This window comes from Arabidopsis thaliana, chromosome 5 (genome assembly GCF_000001735.4).
Source record: "Arabidopsis thaliana chromosome 5, partial sequence".
NCBI classification, from domain to species: Eukaryota; Viridiplantae; Streptophyta; class Magnoliopsida; order Brassicales; family Brassicaceae; genus Arabidopsis; species Arabidopsis thaliana.
The window spans coordinates 14554651-14574273 of NC_003076.8; the positions used below are offsets into that span (position 1 = coordinate 14554651).

The 19623-nt window shown below is 35.4% G+C and overlaps 4 protein-coding genes and 3 pseudogenes across 10 annotated transcripts; 3 read left to right on the plus strand and 4 right to left on the minus strand.

The window, feature by feature from the left end:
- The first annotated feature begins 487 nt into the window (after nucleotides 1-487).
- On the plus strand, nucleotides 488-873 carry AT5G36903 (annotated as a pseudogene). The gene has a single exon.
- Nucleotides 874-1490: 617 nt separating this feature from the next.
- AT5G36904 lies at nucleotides 1491-1975 on the plus strand (annotated as a pseudogene). Its single transcript has one exon.
- Nucleotides 1976-3147: 1172 nt separating this feature from the next.
- Nucleotides 3148-5534, plus strand: AT5G36905 (annotated as a pseudogene; the record flags this gene model as incomplete). The annotated part of the gene is made up of 2 exons: nucleotides 3148-4988; nucleotides 5474-5534.
- A 1558-nt stretch (nucleotides 5535-7092) lies between these two features.
- THI2.2 (thionin 2.2) lies at nucleotides 7093-8213 on the minus strand. The gene is made up of 3 exons (NM_123049.3): nucleotides 7795-8213; nucleotides 7615-7692; nucleotides 7093-7500 (listed from the first exon to the last, which is right to left on the minus strand). Exons 1-3 carry the CDS (start codon nucleotides 8021-8023, stop codon nucleotides 7403-7405), a joined length of 405 nt encoding a protein of 134 aa, NP_198507.1. The 5' UTR covers nucleotides 8024-8213; the 3' UTR covers nucleotides 7093-7402.
- Nucleotides 8214-9438: 1225 nt separating this feature from the next.
- AT5G36920 (uncharacterized protein) lies at nucleotides 9439-10360 on the minus strand. Its single transcript, NM_123050.2, has 2 exons — nucleotides 10231-10360; nucleotides 9439-9899 (listed from the first exon to the last, which is right to left on the minus strand). The coding sequence occupies exons 1-2, from the start codon at nucleotides 10319-10321 to the stop codon at nucleotides 9742-9744; spliced, it is 249 nt and encodes an 82-aa protein (NP_198508.1). The 5' UTR covers nucleotides 10322-10360; the 3' UTR covers nucleotides 9439-9741.
- A 465-nt stretch (nucleotides 10361-10825) lies between these two features.
- Nucleotides 10826-11789, minus strand: AT5G36925 (uncharacterized protein). Its single transcript, NM_180586.2, has 2 exons — nucleotides 11553-11789; nucleotides 10826-11467 (listed from the first exon to the last, which is right to left on the minus strand). Exons 1-2 carry the CDS (start codon nucleotides 11626-11628, stop codon nucleotides 11313-11315), a joined length of 231 nt encoding a protein of 76 aa, NP_850917.2. The 5' UTR covers nucleotides 11629-11789; the 3' UTR covers nucleotides 10826-11312.
- A 1004-nt stretch (nucleotides 11790-12793) lies between these two features.
- Nucleotides 12794-18556, minus strand: AT5G36930 (Disease resistance protein (TIR-NBS-LRR class) family). 4 transcript variants are annotated; one of them, NM_123051.4, is made up of 9 exons: nucleotides 17892-18556; nucleotides 17755-17799; nucleotides 16779-17259; nucleotides 15570-16656; nucleotides 15195-15470; nucleotides 14206-15120; nucleotides 13501-14111; nucleotides 13350-13409; nucleotides 12794-13259 (listed from the first exon to the last, which is right to left on the minus strand). In NM_123051.4, the coding sequence occupies exons 3-9, from the start codon at nucleotides 17255-17257 to the stop codon at nucleotides 13121-13123; spliced, it is 3567 nt and encodes a 1188-aa protein (NP_198509.2). In that variant the 5' UTR covers nucleotides 17258-17259; nucleotides 17755-17799; nucleotides 17892-18556; the 3' UTR covers nucleotides 12794-13120. The 4 variants fall into 4 exon arrangements, with proteins under 4 accessions (NP_198509.2, NP_001119319.1, NP_001330640.1 ...); NM_001125847.2 differs by having other exon boundaries at nucleotides 16779-17283; NM_001344160.1 differs by lacking the exon at nucleotides 17755-17799 and having other exon boundaries at nucleotides 12972-13259; nucleotides 18418-18464.
- Nucleotides 18557-19623: the final 1067 nt, after the last annotated feature.

Below are 19623 nucleotides of genomic sequence, written 5' to 3' on the forward strand. Positions count from 1 at the left end.
AAACAAAGCTAAATAAACACATTGAGCATGTAAGCAAAGGAATCAAAGAAGCATATATACATGAATGCTTATGCATGAAAATTACTTGGGGGAATAAGAAAAAGTTTCGAATCTTAAACAGTTCCAGGATTATGAAAATTCTAAATATATAATTATTTTTAAGCTAATATGTTACTATATACTCCCTATGGATCCTTATTAATGTATTTTGTAGGATTTTCACATATATTAAGAAAATATATTAACAATTGATTGTAAATGTATCTTTTTGTGATTAACAAGTTTCTATAACTCCAAATCAATAGTATTCAAATATATTTTTTCTGAATTTTACAATTCATCAATACTAACTAATAAATATTGTATAAAAAATTGTAAATTGTCTTTTTGTGAAACTACTTCCTTTTTTAGATAATACAATAGTAAAGAACAAAGAGAGTATAAATTATGAATTTGTGAAAGATAATGTCATCACTAACAACTCATAATGATAAACTCAACCAAACAAAATCTCATATCCACCTTCTCTTCAATGTTTACTATATGTATAGTGATGATATATGTGACGTGCTATGAAAAGTTTCAACAAGATGAAGAACCATTTTCAATCAGAGGTCCTCTTACGACAATCAAGGTACAAAACAATAATGACTATTTGCTTGGAATCCACTGTAAATCTAAAGATGATGATCTCGGTTTCCACATTCATGTCAATCTAGGAGATTCAACAAATTTTCTGTGGATTTAGCCAAGGACGAGATAATAAAGGCGTGTTCAAAAATTTATAATTCCAAAATATATTTTTATAGATGTAAAAATTGTACACGGGAAGCAACTTGCCTCAGACAGTTATATGGTTTTTTAAGTGGTTAAAGTAGTATTAAATTCTATTATTGATTCAAATATAAATAAAAGAATAATTTAAGAACTGTATAAAATTTGCATATGATGTTCTTAATCTGGAAAAAAAAAATTATTGTGAAGTATATTAGAGCAAATTTTTGTAAGAGAGCGAATAAGAGATGTGAGCTCGTAACTCAATATTTAGAACCTTGAACCGTAAGTCAACATTTTTTAGTGAAGTTGAAGAAAATAAAAAGGGCATGAGAGGGATGCGTAAGAAAAAATTTATTCGGAGGAATGGATTTTCTTCTTGTGGATGATAAGGTACAATTGGATTTAAAACTTGTGAGTATCTTCAAGGTTATTTAGTGGAAACATCTATTCTTTTATATATTAATTAATGTTATTTCCAAAATATTAATTTTAAGAAGGATAAAATTTGGAAGTACATAGTTGTTTTGGAGGAAAAAATCTTGATTATTGTGGGTTATTTAAACAACTTCCATTTATTGTAAATATGCGGATATATCTAGTGATTTTTTGCCTAATTTAGATTAATCAAGATAAATATGTATTTAATTTAAATGCTGATATATATCACTCTGAAAAATTTACAAATCACAAAAAGTTATTATTAACCAACAATCATGATAAACTCATCGAGAGTAAATCTCAACTCTTATTTTTGCTCAATTTTCATTGTGTCCATAGTTGTGATATCTTTGATATGTTCAGAAGCTCTTCAAATTCAACAAACTAAAGAACCACTTCGAGGTCATCTTACGAGAGTACCATTGTCAATCAGAGGTCCTCTTACGACGATCACGGTACAAAACGATAATGACTATTTGCTTGGAATCCACTGTAAATCTAAAGATGATGATCTTGGTTTCCACATTCTCAAACAAGGTGAATTATATGGTTGGAAATTTCATGTCAATCTAGGAGATTCAACACTTTTTTCTGTGGATTTAGCCAAGGACAAGATAAGAAAGGAGTGTTCGAGATTTACAATTCCAAAATAGATTTTTATAGATGTAAAAATTGTACATTGGAAGCAAAAAAAGATGGTTTATATGGTTATAGCAACTTGCCTCACACAGTTATATGGTTTTTTAAGTGGTTAAAGTAGTATTAAATTGTATTATTGATTCAAATATAAATAAAAGAATGATTTAAGAACTGTATAAAATTTGCATATGATGTTTTAACCTGGAAATTAAGAATTATTGTGAAGTATATTAGAGCAAATTTTAGTAAGAGAGCGAATAAGAGACTTGAGCTTATAACTCAACATTTAGAACCTTGAACCGTAACTCAACATTTTTTAGTTAAGTTGAAGAAAATAAAAAGGGCCGGAGAGGGATGCGTAAGAAAACAAATTATTCGGAGGAATGGATTTTCTTCTTGTGGATGATAAGGTACAATTGGATTTAAAATTTGTGAGTATCTTCAAGGTTATTTAGTGGAAACATCTACTCTTTTATATATTAATTAATGTTATTTCTAAAATATTAATTTTAAGAAGGATAAAATTTGGAAGTACATAGTTGTTTTGGAGGAAAAAATCTTGATTATTGTGGGTTATTTAAACAACTTCCATTATAGTAAATATGCGGATATATCTAGTGATTTTTTGCCTAATTTAGATTAATCAAGATAAACATGTATTTAATTTAAATGATGATATATATCACTCTAAAAATTTTACAAATCACAAAAAAGTTATTATTAACCAACAATCATGATAAACTCATCCAGAATAAATCTCAATTCTTATTTTTGCTCAATTTTCATTGTGTCCATAGTTGTGATATCTTTGATATGTTCAGAAGCTCTTCAAATTCAAGAAGCTAAAGAACCAATTCGAGGTCATCTTACTAGAGTCACGATTCAAAATGATAACGACTATCTACTTGGAATCCATTGTAAATCAAGAGATGATGATTTAGGCTTTCACATACTTGCAAAAGGTGAATTATTTGGTTGGAAGTTTCATGTCAATTTCTGTTATTCGACGCTCTATTTTTGTGGTTTTAGCCAAGGACAAATGAAAAAAGGCGTGTTTGAAATTTACAGAGCAAATAGAGATTTTTATAGATGTGCAAATTGTACATGGAAAGCTGAGAAAGATGGTATTTACGGGTATAGTGAGGATCCTGTAAAAGGTTATTTATTTTATAATTGGTTAAAGTAATATAAAATTGAGTTATTTAAGAGAAACAAATATGTAATGCAGTTGCTAGGCAAATCAGTGATGCAAGTGGCATACAAGCAACACGTGATTTGGGGAAGTATTTGGGAATGCCTATCCTGCAAAAACGAATAAATAAGGACACTTTTATTGAGGTTCTCGAGAGAGCTTCGTCACGACTTGCTGGTTGGAGGGGTCGTTTCTTGAGCTTGGCAGGGAGATTGACTTTGACGAAAGCAGTGTTGGCGTCATTACCGGTGCATACGATGACTACTATTGTCTTACCTAAGTCCACCTTAGATAAGTTGGATCAGTTGTCAAGATCCTTCTTATGGGGGAGCACTCCAGAGAAGAGAAAGTTACACCTTATAGCGTGGGATCGGGTTTGCTTACCCAAAGCGGAGGGGGGACTGGGAATTCGCTCTGCTCGACCAATGAATTTAGCGCTGCTTTCGAAAGTGGGCTGGAGACTAATGAAGGATAGGACTAGCCTTTGGGCTCGGGTTCTACGCAGCAAATACAGAATTGGGGGCTTGCGGGATACTACTTGGATAAATACTAAGCGGAATGCTTCTTCCACATGGCGGAGTATCAAATCTGGGCTGCGTGAGGTGGTGATCCCAGGTATGAATTGGGTCGTTGGTGATGGTAAAGATATTTGTTTTTGGGATGATAAGTGGTTGGTGGAGGACCCGATACGTGATCTAGCAGCCGTGGAGCTTCCAGCGGACTTCCAGGGGATTAAAATAAGAGAGCTTTGGCATGAGGGTTCCGGCTGGGATCTTGCGAAAATAATACCTTATGTCTCCGAGGGTGTGCGTTTACGCTTGCTGTCAATGGTGGTGGATACGGTTACAGGTTCTAATGATAGAACAAGTTGGGGAGCAACCGCAAATGGTCAGTTCACAGTGAAATCAGCTTATTCGTTCTTGTTACAAAGTGAGACTCAAGCACAGAATATGAGGCAGTTTTTTGATCGGGTTTGGCGAGTAACTACAACAGAACGAGTGCGAGTGTTCATTTGGTTAGTCGTCCATCAAGTTATTATGACGGATGTGGAACGAAGAAGGCGACATTTATCAGCGTCGGGCGTTTGTCAGGTTTGTAAGGGTGGGGATGAGACGATTCTTCATGTGCTCCGAGATTGTCCTTCAATAGCCGGAATCTGGGGTCGCCTTGTTCCTCGGGGTAAGATCACAGCTTTCTTTGCCAGCAACATCTTGGACTGGGTTTATCAAAATCTGAGTGATGTTACGGAGATACGAGGCTGTCCCTGGGCCACGTTGTTTGCGATAGTGGTTTGGTGGGCCTGGAAATGGCGATGTGGGAACGTGTTTGGAGAGAATGGCCGTTGTCGAGATCGTGTGCGTTTTGTTGTGGATCAGGCTAGAGAAATTTGGATTGCTCATCTGAATTTACGGAGAGGAGCTATGCGGGGGAGTGAGGTGGAGATGAGCATTAAATGGACCCCACCGAGCACGGGATGGTTCAAGCTGAATACCGATGGCGCATCTAGGGGTAATCCGGGTTTAGCTACAGCTGGAGGAGTGGTGAGAGATGGAGAGGGCCAATGGTGCGTTGGTTTTGTTTTGAATATTGGTATATGCTCAGCACCTTTAGCTGAATTGTGGGGGGTCTATTATGGTCTACACATTGCTTGGGAGCGGGGGATTAGACGGTTGGAGTTGGAGGTGGACTCGACATTAGTGGTGGGTTTCTTACAGGCAGGGATCGAGGATTCGCATCCGCTGTCTTTCCTAGTACGTCTGTGCTATGGCTTCATTTCTAGGGACTGGATAGTCCGTATCTCTCATGTGTATAGAGAGGCGAATCGTCTAGCGGATGGTTTGGCCAACTATGCGTTCTCACTCCCGTTGGGTTTTCATGCTTGTGGTTCAATGCCGGCTCCTGTTGCTTCGATAGCGTTGGAGGACGCAGCTGGAGTTGTGCGGTTACGTACGGTCCGAGTGTAGTTGTATTTTTATTCAGTTTTTTGTATTTTTTCTTTCTGTTGGGGGGCTTTCCCCCCTCTCCTACCAAAAAAAATAAAATAAAATTGAGTTATTTATTTAAGAGATACTGTTGAAGAGAGAAATATCATCTTCCTTCCTTCAATTACACGTCGCGGATCAAAGAATCCCTCTCTAACTCGTTCTCTCGATCGCAAATTTCTCAATTTTAGAGGTTGGGTTTTGATTGGGTTGATTCGTATCTTGTTTGAGTTTCAGCGTCATTGGGTCGCAAGTGTGAGACTTTCTTGTGCCACTGGAGATTTATAAAAAATTGATTTCTATAAAAAAAAAGTTTTAGGTAGAGTTTCTGTTGTTGAAGAACAAGTCATTGTTTTACTTTTGGTATGAGCTTTTGTTCTGTAGGATTTGTGAGTTTGTTCTTCTTCGTAGTTTTGATGATTCTTTCATTGTGTTGTATATTCAGGTGTATTATCCTAGCAGTTTTGGGGATCCACAATGAGACAATTAGAGAAAGATGGTACTAGTGCTGACCTTGGTAATTGATTGATTTGGAGCAAACCCTAATTATTCCGTAGAGGGATTTTACTAGGTATCTAAACTATCGATGGCAAAGACCTCTAAATTCTTCTTTGATAGTTTCTCATGCTTCATGTGATGCTGACTGTGTCCTTCCTCGAGTATAGATAGCAGTGAAATGTTGATGCTTTTCCAAACTTCTGAGCATGCCTGATTTTTTCTCCTACTTAGAAAACTCTGTCTGCGTGACTAATTTGTCTAAAGATGCCTGTGGATTGAATTTGATGGAGTTGTTTAGTCCGTTTGGTGCTGCAACCCGTTGTCATGTAGCTATTGACCAAAAGACGAGCAAAAGTCCCATACAATGCGTTGGTGAAATGAATATAGTAAAATATATAATATTCTATAATTAATATATATTTCTCCAAAACCCACAAACCCAGTGTTGGCATGCAACGTTTCTTCTCCATTGTTTCTATTGCTCCAATTTTCTGGATTTCATTTTCTCTATTATTTTTTAGTGTGGCCTCTCTTTATCAAGCCTCACTCACATGCAAGGTTTTTCTTGGAAGAACGTAGGGTTTACTTCTCTTTCCAAAAGTCTGAAATTTGAGAGACAAAAGATTGAAGATGTGTATACATTGAATTTCAGGTAAGTATTATGTAACGCCCCGACCGTCCTTAGCTGTGGGCCTCACGTCTTCTTTCGGGTCCATGGGTCCACCCCTGTCTGACGGTCTATGCGTCACATCTGGGAGACTTTAAAGATTTGTTACCATCTCTACAAATCACTACATGATCTTTCCTCATGATTTGTCCTCACTTGCATGGTTCCGACAATCACTTTCCGGAAGGTCACCCATTCTGAAACCACTCCAGCCCAAGCACGTTTAACTGTGAAGTTCTCTCAGGACGTTTGACCAAAAAGATAAGTGTACTTTGGTGATAGGTGGCCAAATCAATTTTTTTAAACCTCTCAGCATGCACTACCATATTCCTGAAACCAGAGTGTTACATATTATTTTATTTTATTTTCTTTAAACTTCCATGTATTAATTTTTTCCGTATCTCTATTACAGGATACAGTTTTGAGAATGTCACATGAACAATTACAACAGAGCAGCACAAAAAGAAATTACAAATAAAAACAGAAAGTAAGAGATAGGGTACATCATCAATTCAATTCAGGGAGAAAAAAAGGCATTTGTAGGTGAGAACTGGACGAATCTAAACCATTTAGAGAGGTAATTCTCACCAAGTAAAGGTGAAGACGCTGAATGTGTCCTTTACCTTAACATCATAAATTAATTATCCCGTATTTAGTACGGGTGAGAATACTAGTACCCTATAAGACGAAACCAACAAAGGAAATTTTGGGACTAATTCTAGTTAGAGTCTTGTAGAAGACGAATATACCACCACGGGATATTGTGCTTACTAAGAGTTTCATTTTTCTGAATGGATAGTTTTATATAGTAGCCGCCCATCGGTGGCATTCCGAGTAGTTCATATAGTATATATGCTTTAACATTTTGATTCTCTAAATGCAGAATTTGATATTATTTGCATACACTCTTACTAAGTTGCATATAATTTCATGAGCAGACAATTTACATTCCAAGTGTGGATTAATGATACTTAGTCGAGAAGGACACATTATTATTTATTTAGAGAAAGACAAGTAGAAGGGATATAATACAATCTAGGATCAAAAACCCTCATGACACGTTGGCAAACCGGAAACAACTTATTAAACAGTACTAGCACCATAGTCTAGCATTTTTTTTATAACATACATCGATAGACGACAATTATTCCATGAAAACAGTCACGCCACTCTGAATTGCGACCATCCTTCAGTTTTAAATGTACTTGTTTAGGCACTTTTAACTGCGGCGGTAGATCCTCCGGTGCAGACAGAAGAACATGCCTTGGTGCATTGTTCAACCGCTTCACTCAATACTTTACTTGTGTCTAGTCATGGAAACAAAACAATATTACTTTGAATTATTCCTTTATCTTAAAAAAATGTTAATAATAATAACAAAAAAAAGAAAAAAATAATAATGTATAGTGAACTTGTTTTACCAAAGTTTTGGAGAGTGGTCAAGGCACCACACACAGAGGATGCACACCCTAGCTTGCAATATTCATTGACAGCATCACCTAAGGCAAAAATCAAGATACATGCAAATTACTTGCATCACACAATGAAATTTCCATCCATCTTATAACAAATATAACTTAATAGAAAAATTAGATATATACCAGAATTTTCGAGAATGTCATTAGTATATCCCGGAGGACATATCGTCTGAGATGTATTTTTGCATTTACTCTTTAATAGACAATAAAATTGGGATGACACGGAAAGCATGCATACAAAATACACAGATCTATCATCCTTGGTAGGACAGCAGATTTTTGCTTCTACTTGAATCTGTGCTAAGACAAGACTCATTATGAGCAGACTTGAGATCACAGTTTTGCCTTCCATCTTTTGATTGATTACTTGTTTGATCACAAAATGTACGTAGACAAAACTCTTAGTGATAACTATAAGCTTATCTTGATGAATTTGTGATGAAGCAACACTCCGTTAAATACTAGTTCTTCTACAATTTGCATCCACGAATTTCATTTATTTAATGCTCTATTAAGTCTACTCAGTGGCTACCACATATAGATGAATCTTTAATGGTGTTCGTCAGGGGAGATGGCCATGCAACAAGATTGGCTTAAATACTAGTTGTTCGACAAATTTGCATCCACAAAATTCATTTATTTAAAGCTCTATTATCTCTACTCAGTGGCTATCACATATACTGCGCCCACTCCCATGTCAGTTTCTAGGGGGTGTGGGGGAGGTGGGGGCAAAAGCCATTGCCAGGGTGCATGGCAAATTTTTTTAAAAAAACCTTTAAGTAAAAGAGTCAAAAAAAAAAAAAAAAAATCGTGTGAAAAGGATATGTAAATTTAGTTTTACCTAGGGTCTAAAAACATATTGAGACGGGACTCCCACCATAATAAATCTTTAAAACTAATGGCGTTTGTCTAGGGAGATGGCCATGAAACAAGATTAGCTTAAATATACTAGTTGTATTAGAACTTGCCACCAAATACTTCATATTATAACTTCATCACATGCACGCTCTACAGAGTCTATCTCAAAGTTGTAACTTGTAAAACTTCTCGAGAAGCGAGGTTTGAGAACACTTGCATGACGTGATAATGTTTGCTGCGAAGGTATTTTCTTAGATAAATTTGAAGAGGATGATGAGACAAATGAAGAGGATATGATGGAAGCGCCTCAACTCAAACGATATATTTCAAAAATACCTTTCATCATATCAATATTTTGGCGCATTATTTATTCTTTCTATTCAGATATTTTGGTGCGTTATTAATATTTGAATTTTGAAAAGAAACACACAATCTTTCCAAAATTTCTAGAGAATGTATCAACAATATCAAATTTCACAAATTTCTTTTGTTCACACCGAAAGCTAACAGTCTCAAAATTAAGCTAAATCTAATATGAGTAAATTAAAAAAAAAAAAAAAAAGCAGATTAAATTGGTTGTAAATACAGATGATTAAAGTATCAAGTTTAGTTTAGGGAACTTGGCCCTTTAACTATATTCTTATTTTTCTAGACAGGTGAAATATCTTCTCATGAATTCTTAGGCGAAGAAAACTCGCAATTGCAAAGCTAAGTAATTGACAAGCAAGTACGTAATCGTTTTTCTACAATCCGACTTCTAGGCGATAACCGCTTCGATAAAGGATTACAATTTTGGTTTGAAACAAGGCTCTAAATGTAAAGGTTTTCTAATATTCTGCTACATTCTCTATTTTCCGATGCACTAGTTGTACAAAAGCTATACTTTTCTTTGAATATAATTTAACATTATTTTCAAAAAAAAAAAAAAAAAATTTTTGCTTGGTATCCAAAGAAGTTGCAGGTATGATTCGACCCTAGGACTTTGCCATATTCTCCTTTAAAATCTCACCCAGGTAAATTAATCGGTGCAAGTAACACATTGAGTTTAGAATTATTTTTGTTCAGTCAAAATATATCTAAAAACGTTAAACAATATCTAATAAATCAGTATAGTGAAAATATAGGTAATGACCTAGATTAGAGTCACTCCACATATCACTTCAAAAATCTTTAAGAAAATATTACATATAGTTCGAGTATTGTTCTTAGACTTCAAGGTCGTGTAGTATGGGTCACATCTTCTGTGTTTTCGAGTCGAGGACGTCTACATGGTGGTGGTCTCTTGGCTAGTACTTGGAAATCATATTTGGAAATAGGAGCTCCACATGATCCTGATGGTGGAGTATATATTGCTGGACCCATATCGTCATCTAATTCATAGCCAAGGTAATGATATATTAGTGATAAAATTTGGCTGCTCCATTTGATTCAAAATCTGAAATCTGAGTCAATTGTTCATCCTAATTGAGAAGAACAATTTTCTGTCCCTATTTTATTTTATTTTATACTGTTTTTCTCTGTCCCTATTTTACTAAAAATGTTATCTTGATTCAATAAAAATATTTTACATTTAAGTTAATAATTCTCTTTTCACAACATCGTTTTCGATTTTCATTCTACTTCATCGTTTACCAATATTTCAAAAACATGATAGATTGTAAAGGTTATGAATTGTGCGATTCTCTTAACATGTGAACTAACCTGGTATACTAGCTTCTACAAGACCAATCACAAACATCAGGCAAAGCAGAAGACTTAGCAAAAGAACATGTGATGTATTCTTCATCGCCATTGGCTCTTCTATCTTAAATAACTTAAAAAGAAATTATGATATAAACTTTAACATTTTTTTGATACATTATATAGATTATATATCATTAAATGTAGCATTTAAAGTAAACACGGTTGGTAGGTTAGCTAGTTGCTCTTCTTCCAACTAATTTTCCTCTCATCCCGTTACGACTTTTGCGACTTGTTTGCATGATTGCATCTATTATAACTTAATTTTTAATTGTTTTTATTATGACCCAATAGTCAACAATGTTTTTAATAGACGATTTCACATTGCCATCAACAACGGAAACGCCCATGTTGTAATACCAAAGTGTTATTAAAAAGGACTGATGACAACATTGGATTTTCCAATATACCCACGTGTTATTTAAAACTAACATTGTTGATTGTCTGTTAAATCCTGGAAAGAATATATCTCTTACAAGATCATGAAAGTGAAAACCAAAAACATGATCTCTTTAAGCACTTTTGCAGAATTCCATAATGATATAAACCTTTTTACTCTGGTTAGTTTATCAATCTATGGGGTCTCAACTAGGTTAAGCATTAGCAAAACAACATTTTCGTTCAAGAATAAAATAAAAGCCTCACACAAAATGTTAGATTGCAGCAACCTAGACAAAACATTCTAATTAATGTAGCTTAAGTCATTCAATGAGATCAGAGGTGCTATAACAGCAGGAGAGGCTCTCTATTTTGAGAATGCATGTAGTCAACCTCAACCTCATTCAGCGATCCTCTTTCAGTTTATTGTGTTGGATGATTTATTATGATATTTAACTAGAAGATGATGCCCGTGACTCTATTTCTTCTAACACTTCTTGAAACATTTCTAGTTTGGGGAAACAAAAGAGAACGAGATTTACCTATTATACATAATAAATCAAGATAGTGAAAATATAGGTATACTCGATATTAGAGTCATTCCATGTATCACTTCGACAATCTCTAAACAACATTACATATAGATCGAGTAGTGTTCCTAGATTTCAAGGAAGTGTAGTGTGGGTCACATCTTCTGAGTTTTGGAGTCGAGGACGTCTACATGGTGGTGCTCTCTTGGCTAGTATTTGTGATGAATTGAATTCTGCAATTGAAGCTCCACATGATCCTGATGGTGGAGTACTTATATCCGGACCCGTATCTATTTCACAACAAAGATATTAATATATTTGTGAAAAAATAGCTGCAAGGATAGTAACTGTGATTTTCTTTATATGTAAACTGACCTGATCTTCTAGCTTCTACAAAACCAATCACAAACATCAAACAAAGCAGAAGAACATGTGATGTCTTCATCGCCATTGGCTCTTCTTATCTCAAGTAGCTAAATACAAATCAAGAGAAACTAAATATATACAAACTTTTTATATATTGCATTTAAAATGAACGCGGTTGGTAGCTTAGCTAAATGCTATACTGCCAACTAGTTTCCTTCTCCCCGCGTTTTGACTTGCGACTTATTTGCATGATTGCATCTATGAAGACTAGTTTTTATGGCCCCAATAGTCAACAAAGAAAACAAAAGTCAACTTTTTTTTATGGGGTTGACAAAGTCAACTTGGCATGCCCCTCTTTTGTTTTCTATTATTTTTTGGTACGATACACAACACCAATTTTTTTATATTTTTTTTTGCTAACACATAAATATTTCATTAAAAATAGAAAATGTTTGGAGGTACTAGAACCAATAATTTGGTCTCATAAAAAAAGTAATAAAAACATGGAAACAAAAAAATCCGTCTATTGTATCAACAAAAATAAGTAAGCTTTCAGAATCAATGAAACGATAAAACGATTTTGATGTATCTCCTAGAAGACATCTCAAAAAGGAAGATACACATTGTCAAACAACCAAGGTCGATTCAACAAAAACAAAGCTGATGGAAGAGCCTTTTACTTTTTTTTTTTCTGTTATTTCAACCTCTCTTTTGTTTTGAACATTTTGATGCGTTAATTTAAAAGTGGCGAAGATTATATGGTTATGATTCATTGGACTATTGGAGCATACAGGTTGTGAGTAGCTGATTAAAAGAAAGAGACTAAGTAGTTACTTATTAATCTAGAGTGAGCTTAAACACTTTGACAACAAAAAGAAAGAGTGAGCTTAAGCATTAGCTAATGGATAAAGAGTAGAGAAGGTGATGACATGTGGATGAGTCTGAATTCACTAGCCATGGCCACAACACGTTTGCCTCGTCCAACAACCGTCGTCCAGTGCAACTCTTAACTCTTGAGAGTTGGTTTTATCGGCTTCTCTCTCAAAATATAAAATTGTGATTCATAAAAAATCTATGTTGTTTACCAGATTTTCTTTACTTAGCTAGCCGAGACAAAGATTCTTTTTTTTTTTTTTTTTGTCTCGGCATTGGTTCTAATGCAGGTTGAACAATCCAATGAGACCAGAGATCCTACACAACAGGAGTAGCTTTATTTTGAGAATGCATGTAACCACAACCACATCCAATGATCCTCTGTGGTTGGATTACTTATGAAATTTAACTAAGAGATGTACTACACTGAAACAAGTGAAGTCAGTGATTCCATTTCTTTGAAAGCTTCTTGTTACATCTCAAGTTTTGAGCAGCCTGAGAGAAGTAGAATTTCCAATAGCTTCACCCTATTAAGAGTTCCCTGCAAATAAGTTATCACTACACCAATATATACTGTATTAAACGATGCAATATCCTTTGTGTTCTACGGGTACAACACTATAGCACGAACCATTTTTTCGAAAATGGATGACAATAACAAAACCATATAAGCCGAGAAAGAAACCAACTTGAGTTCCACAAAATCAAGTGGGTAACATAATGTAATCAGTTGTCGAATTGGCAAAAATGGAGCTCAAGAGTTCAAAGTATACTTCAAGAACCACAACAAGTGTCAAGAAGCCGATTGCTCCCAAAATTTTCCATAGACTCATTCTCATTTTCCTGAAACGCAAATCAGTAAAAGATCAAAAGATGAACCAGAAATCTAAACCACTTACACGAAACACATTATATTTTACGCCATATACTTGCCTGCGAGGTCTGTGATTGCTTTCCTCCACGTCTACAACTGGTTGATTATTTTCTTGGTACCTTGAATATATAAGAGTTAACAACAATGGGTGATTCTTAAATAAAATGGGACTACATCAAGAAGAGACGTCTCAAGAAGGTTCATATATACCTGGAGATTCCCGGGAAAAAGCTACAAGCGAATAGGTTTGACGTTTCCCCATCCATCGGATAACTAATTTTCCAATGTACAACTGCCTGTAATGAATCATGTCCATACTTTGATCGATGACAATCTAAATATATACCATTACTAGCATAGCCAAGATCATCTTCTTCGTATGTAAACTTAATATCACCAAAGCTAAAATCTGAGGAGTCTCTTGCTTTGTAACAAAGAGCAATTCCTGTTGCTAGAATCGTGAATCTATCATCGCAATCAACATCAACTTCTATTTCGTCACCTGTTACTATGTGAAAATCGTTGGTCAAAAGGTTGGCATTCATCTGAATCCGAATTTTCGAATTCTTAAGGCTATGTATCCATGCACTGCCTCTGGTAAGATTCCTCACTATGATAGCCCGGGGGTATATGGAGCTGTATCCCATTGGACACACGAAGTTCATCCATAAGGTGAACCCTACCACGGTATCAGAGTTATCAGTTTCAGGAACTGTAATAGAGAATGAACGCTTCTCCTCCTCAAAGTAAACCCAGTTTGGAATGACGTTTGGACGATCGACTGGGATATATATGCATTCATGGTTCCTCTTAAGCCAATTCTACAAACACCAACCAAATAATTAATGTTGTTCACAAACAATATCTTTAAACTAACAATCAGATACGAGAAAAACAAAAGCAATAAAAACGAACCTCAAGCATGGTGTTAATAGTAGTATCAGTAGATGCGAGTTTGCACCCATCCAAGACGATGAAACTCAGGTATTCATGATTATGGATCCCTGGGATCTCAAAAAGGCTGATGCAGTCGTTGAGTTGCAATTTAAACAATGCCGAGCATTTAGAAATATCTGGAGTTCTTTTCAACATGATGCATTTTCCTACGTCCAAAAATAATAAGCTTCTAGGTAAACTAAGGATGGATTGAAGTTTTGAGCAGTCACTCAATAGGAGTTCACCGAGATTCGGTAGAGTAGCGAAATCTGTTGGCAAATTGCAAAAACTGTTGCCTCGTAAATCAAGATCCCGGAGGAAAGATAAACTCCCAATATCTTCCGGGATCAGTTCATCAGATAGATTGCAGTAACCTAGAGATAAAATTCTCATGTAGGTTAAACCACTTAATGAGACTGGACGCAATAGAGAAACAGAATGGCTCTTTTCAGAATATAGATTGTCGATATCATCACTCAATAAACCTTTGCAGCCGTTAAGAGATAACCTTTTCAGTTTCTTCAGCTGATTGATCGTAGAGGGGATTTCCCTTAGAGCTGTAAAATCTGCAAGAAGAGTTGTCAAGGATTCCAATTCCCCTAAAGCATCATCCAGTCTCTCAAGTTTTGAGCAGTTTGAGAGAAAGAGAGATTCAAGTGACTTCAACTTATAGATTTCCTCAGGGAGAACGTCAAGCTCGATGCAACTGCTTAGATTTAATAGTACCAGCTTTTTGTCAAGAATCCCAATTGACTTGTGAACCAAAACCAAGCTTTTGCAATTGATCAGTATAAGCTTCTCGACGTTTGGGAAGTAAGAGAAATCTGGAGTCTCTCTGAGGTAGACAGAATGACTGAGATCGAGGTATTTCACCATATTTGCTGGTTGAGGAGGCTACAAGAAAATAGAGCATATGATTAAATCACTATATCAAAAGGAGCTTAGCTTTATTCGATATTTTAACGTACCGATTGAGCTTTCCAAAATCGTTTAAGGTTGCTGTACTGCAAGTCCAAAGCGGCTAAACTTTCCAAGCTTAAGTTTATAGGAAAACATTCTAAAGAAAACCCATGCCAACACAACCATCGTAGATCTTTTGGGAAATGCTCATAGCTTCCATTGAGATCTACATATCTAAGTTCTAACAATCTCAGCTCCTGCATCTTTGCAAATGCTTCAACCTCGAAGTACTGGAAATCCATAACGTCGGCTTTCAGGCTAAGTCCTTCTATTGCATTTGTACCCTGTTTATTACAACAAACAATTAATTAGAAGCAATGTTCTTCACCTTCTCCATATAATTGTTTTTCTGAGAATAATAACATATGAATCTTTTTCCTTACTGATTTCTTTTTCAGTACACCGACGACATCATTATGACTCCACAGTCTGCTACGTTCTCCACATTTCTTGGGAGATATTTCTCGGACAATTTGTCTTCCCATGTCTCGTAATAAATCATGCATCATTATATTGTTACCAGAAATAGTAATGAGACACCTTTCCATCAGCAGACTGAGTACTATGTCAGGGTATAAGTTGCATCCGTCCAATATGCAGGCAACATAGTAACTATCCACCCCAATGAAAAAACAAGCAATGTCCAAGAATACATCTTTCTGTTCGATAGTTAGCGCATTAAAACTTATCTGAAGTTTCGCTTGAATGTTATCATTAGGGATTCGTTTCAACAATTTTAACGTGCTTTCCCACTCACGAATGCTTCTCTCGATGAGAAAAGCACCCAAGACTTCCACAGCCAAGGGTAGTCCTGCACAGTATGTAACTACTTCTTCCGAGTGCTGAAGAAACTCTTTCGGTGGTTCACTTGTTCTAAATGCATGCCAACTGAAAAGTTCAAGAGATTCATCACCATCAAGTTCCTTTGGTGAATAGCTTCCTTCCGCTCTTAGTTGCTTTAACAAATGCATATTTCTTGTGGTAATTATTATCCTACTTCCATGGCCAAAGCAATCTCGATCTATAGCTGCTGAATTAAGCTGGTGTACGTCATCAACATCATCAACTACAAGAAGTACACGTTTACTGCGAAATCTTTCTTTTACCGCATGATCAAGGCCTTTGAACTCTATGTCATTCCTCCTTAAAATGTCAGAGAGAAGTTGATGCTGCAGATGAGTTCTTCCCTCTGGCTTCTTGGAATATTCCCTAAAATTTTCTAGGAAACTTGATCCTTCAAAAAGATGTGAGAATTCGTTAAACGCCACTTTCGCTAATGTTGTTTTACCGATCCCACCCATTCCATAGATCACTATAACCCGGACTCCATCCGAACCTATGCTCAGTAGTGAAGAAATGTGTTGTAGGCGTGATCTCAGACCTACAGCATATGACGGTACATGCAGGTACTGGCAGGGCAGTCTTTTGAGAATCTCTCTAGTGATATCTGCAATACATTCTGCTTCATTCCTGGAATCATAAATACTAGTTAAAAGAGCTGAAAATATAGTTTCAACTTTCTGAGATGCATCATATTTTTTCATGACAACAAGAGAATCAAGGAACATAATAGATCGGTGGAGCTAACTGACCGATTTTTGATGTCCCACCCAGATATATTTGCTACTTTTGTTAAAGCTTCCCTCCAATCCTTTAGCTTGTTTAATGGGTGACTGTTTTTGTGTTTAGAAAATGATTTAGCATATGACCCTTGCTGCCAGCGTATGTCTGATGGGTCCACGTACAAGAAAATTGGAAAAACCATGTGAGAGGGATTATTTTTGTGGCTTTTCATAATGTGAACAAGTTCATCAAGACACCAAGCCGATGATGCGTAGTCCTTTGTTAAAACAACAATGAGAATTTTCGAGGTTTCAATGGCATTCAGTAGCTCCGGGGAAATATATTCTCCTCTTTGCAATTCCACATCATCCATGAATGTGCTTATACCACATCTTCTGAGAGAATCGTAAAGATGGCTCAGAAAGTTCTTCCGCACATCTGCTCCACGGAAACTTACAAACACATCATAGGTCCATCGCTCAGGAATTCGCTCCCTGCCTTGAGCCATACCTAACATGTGATTACAAAGAGAAACTAAGGAGTGTCATTTGAACAAGAATCTCAGAGAAAGAACTGAACAGCTTAAAAATGTATGCTTGGGGGAAACCATGTTTTGACAATGAAAGTATGAAGGGGACGTGTGGAATATGAACACGACGATAAAACACGGCACGAGCAAGAAACATCATAGGTCACTTTCCTAAATACATGTTATCTTAGCAAGGTTACGTAGTGAAACCTTTCTCCAAACAAGCATGCTAAGTTAATATATTGTAACGAATCACAGTAAACAAAACTCTGTACTAAAAGGGAATTTTCAACCAGATAATGAAGCTTTAATTGGGAAGCATGATCAGCCTAAAGTTATCTTGTAATACTACTTTGGTCTTTGAAAACAATTACAAATGATTATTTGTACTAAAAAATGGATTCAGCAAAACAATCTATCAGCCCACAAAGTTCACAAAACAAGCAACAAAAGAATGGAGTAAGAGCTTTACTTACCATATAAGAGACACAGGAGAATTTGAGCTAGTCCTTTTTGGCACACTGAAGTAAAAAAAAAAAACAGAGAAGATGATTTTAAAGAGAAGATGAAAGAAGAAATAAGAGGAACATATATAAAACAAATGAAAGCTCACCAGAGGACTATAGCTATACAGTTACAGAGCTGAAATCATGAAACTGTAGAATGTTCAAATCAACTTCTTTGTTTAAAGAAAGCTTCTTTAGATCTTTCACATAATGAAATTGAACCAAAAGAGGATAACATATCTTATCTCTTGCATTTGTGACTCTGATTAAAAAAGTTGACTTTCCAATCTCAAAATCAACTCTGGAGGACCCATAAGTTAGAGGACCTTGACTTAAAGCTAATAACAGTGAAGAAAAGGAATTGACAAACAAAACAATCCACTGATCTTCTTTGAGATAAACAACAACTTGTTTACCGAATTTCTCAATCATCTTTACTCTACTAAACTCACTGAGACAATTCATCGAACACCTTCAAGGCAATGCAGCAACTACCTTAACTCTAATCAATTAACTATAAAACAAGTCAACCAAAATTGTTGACCTAAAGCAAGCCGTAACTAATAGTCAAATATATACCACAATTTAACCCTTGAGATGAACCGTTTATTTGGGGACCGAAACGCTGGCTACCTTATATCTTTGATTATTGAGATTCGAGAGAGATACGTTATGCCTTTTGGACCTAACCAATAAAGTTTCCGTAGTAAATTAAAATAGTCAATAAATGGTTGACACATATCAACATCTAACTCATGCGAATTTTTAAACCCAACGGATGCGGTTGCGACTAGTACGATAGTTTGCAAAAACGGATGGTCGCAATTTTAACCATTAATAAATATTTTAAAATATAAATTTAACGGTTTAAAACATATTGTGTTTGCGAGAGTTTTATAACTAGTAAATTTGGGGTTGCAATAGGGATTAGTCGGCGATGACCAAAATAAAATATAATCTATAATTACAAATATATTCTTGTTTACTTATATATGTAATTATAAAGGGAATTTTATAAAATCTACTACTTTTTCTGGAGTTCTTTTACAATTTCTACAACACAAAGCTTTCTTTTACACATTGTACCACATTTCATTATCACATGCACATTTGTGGACGAAATTGTCCTAGATGGTGACAGACTGATGTGACAGCCTTTTGTTTTTGTCTCCAGATCTTGTCTCCGATTAGAAATTCTCTATTGCGTCTACGCCTTGTCTTCGATTTTATCATCTTGCTCTATTATTATGAATCCCACATCTTGTCCACCAATTGTTCTCATTTAAAGATTTTGAATTTTATTTAGATTTTTTGCCATCTATTTTGGTCCACAGATTAGTTGAACGTTATTGTCTTCACCTGAACATTTACAATTGCATATAATTCTATTTTAATAATATATTATATCGGGGATAAGTTAATATCGAATGAGTGATAGAATTAGATAAGGGACAAATTCAGATCGAAATGATAGACAAGATAATATGTTATAACTGGATCTTTTTGTTATTTTGCAATCGAAGGAAAAAAAGCAATAATCTGGATTGGTGAAGACAATAATGTTCAACTAATCTGCGGACCAAAATAGATGGTGAAAAATCTAAATAAAATTCGAAATCCTTAAATGAAAAACAATTGGTGGATAAGATGTGAGATTCATGATAATTTTGAAAGATGATGAAATCGGGGACAAGATCTATATACAACAGAAAATTTCCAATCGGGGACAAGATCTGGAGACAAAAACGAAAGTTATTTGTTTAGTCTCACGAAATATAATGTTTATTGGTTGAAGCGCACGTGTGTCGAGGGAATAGAGATTAATAGAAAGAAAAAATA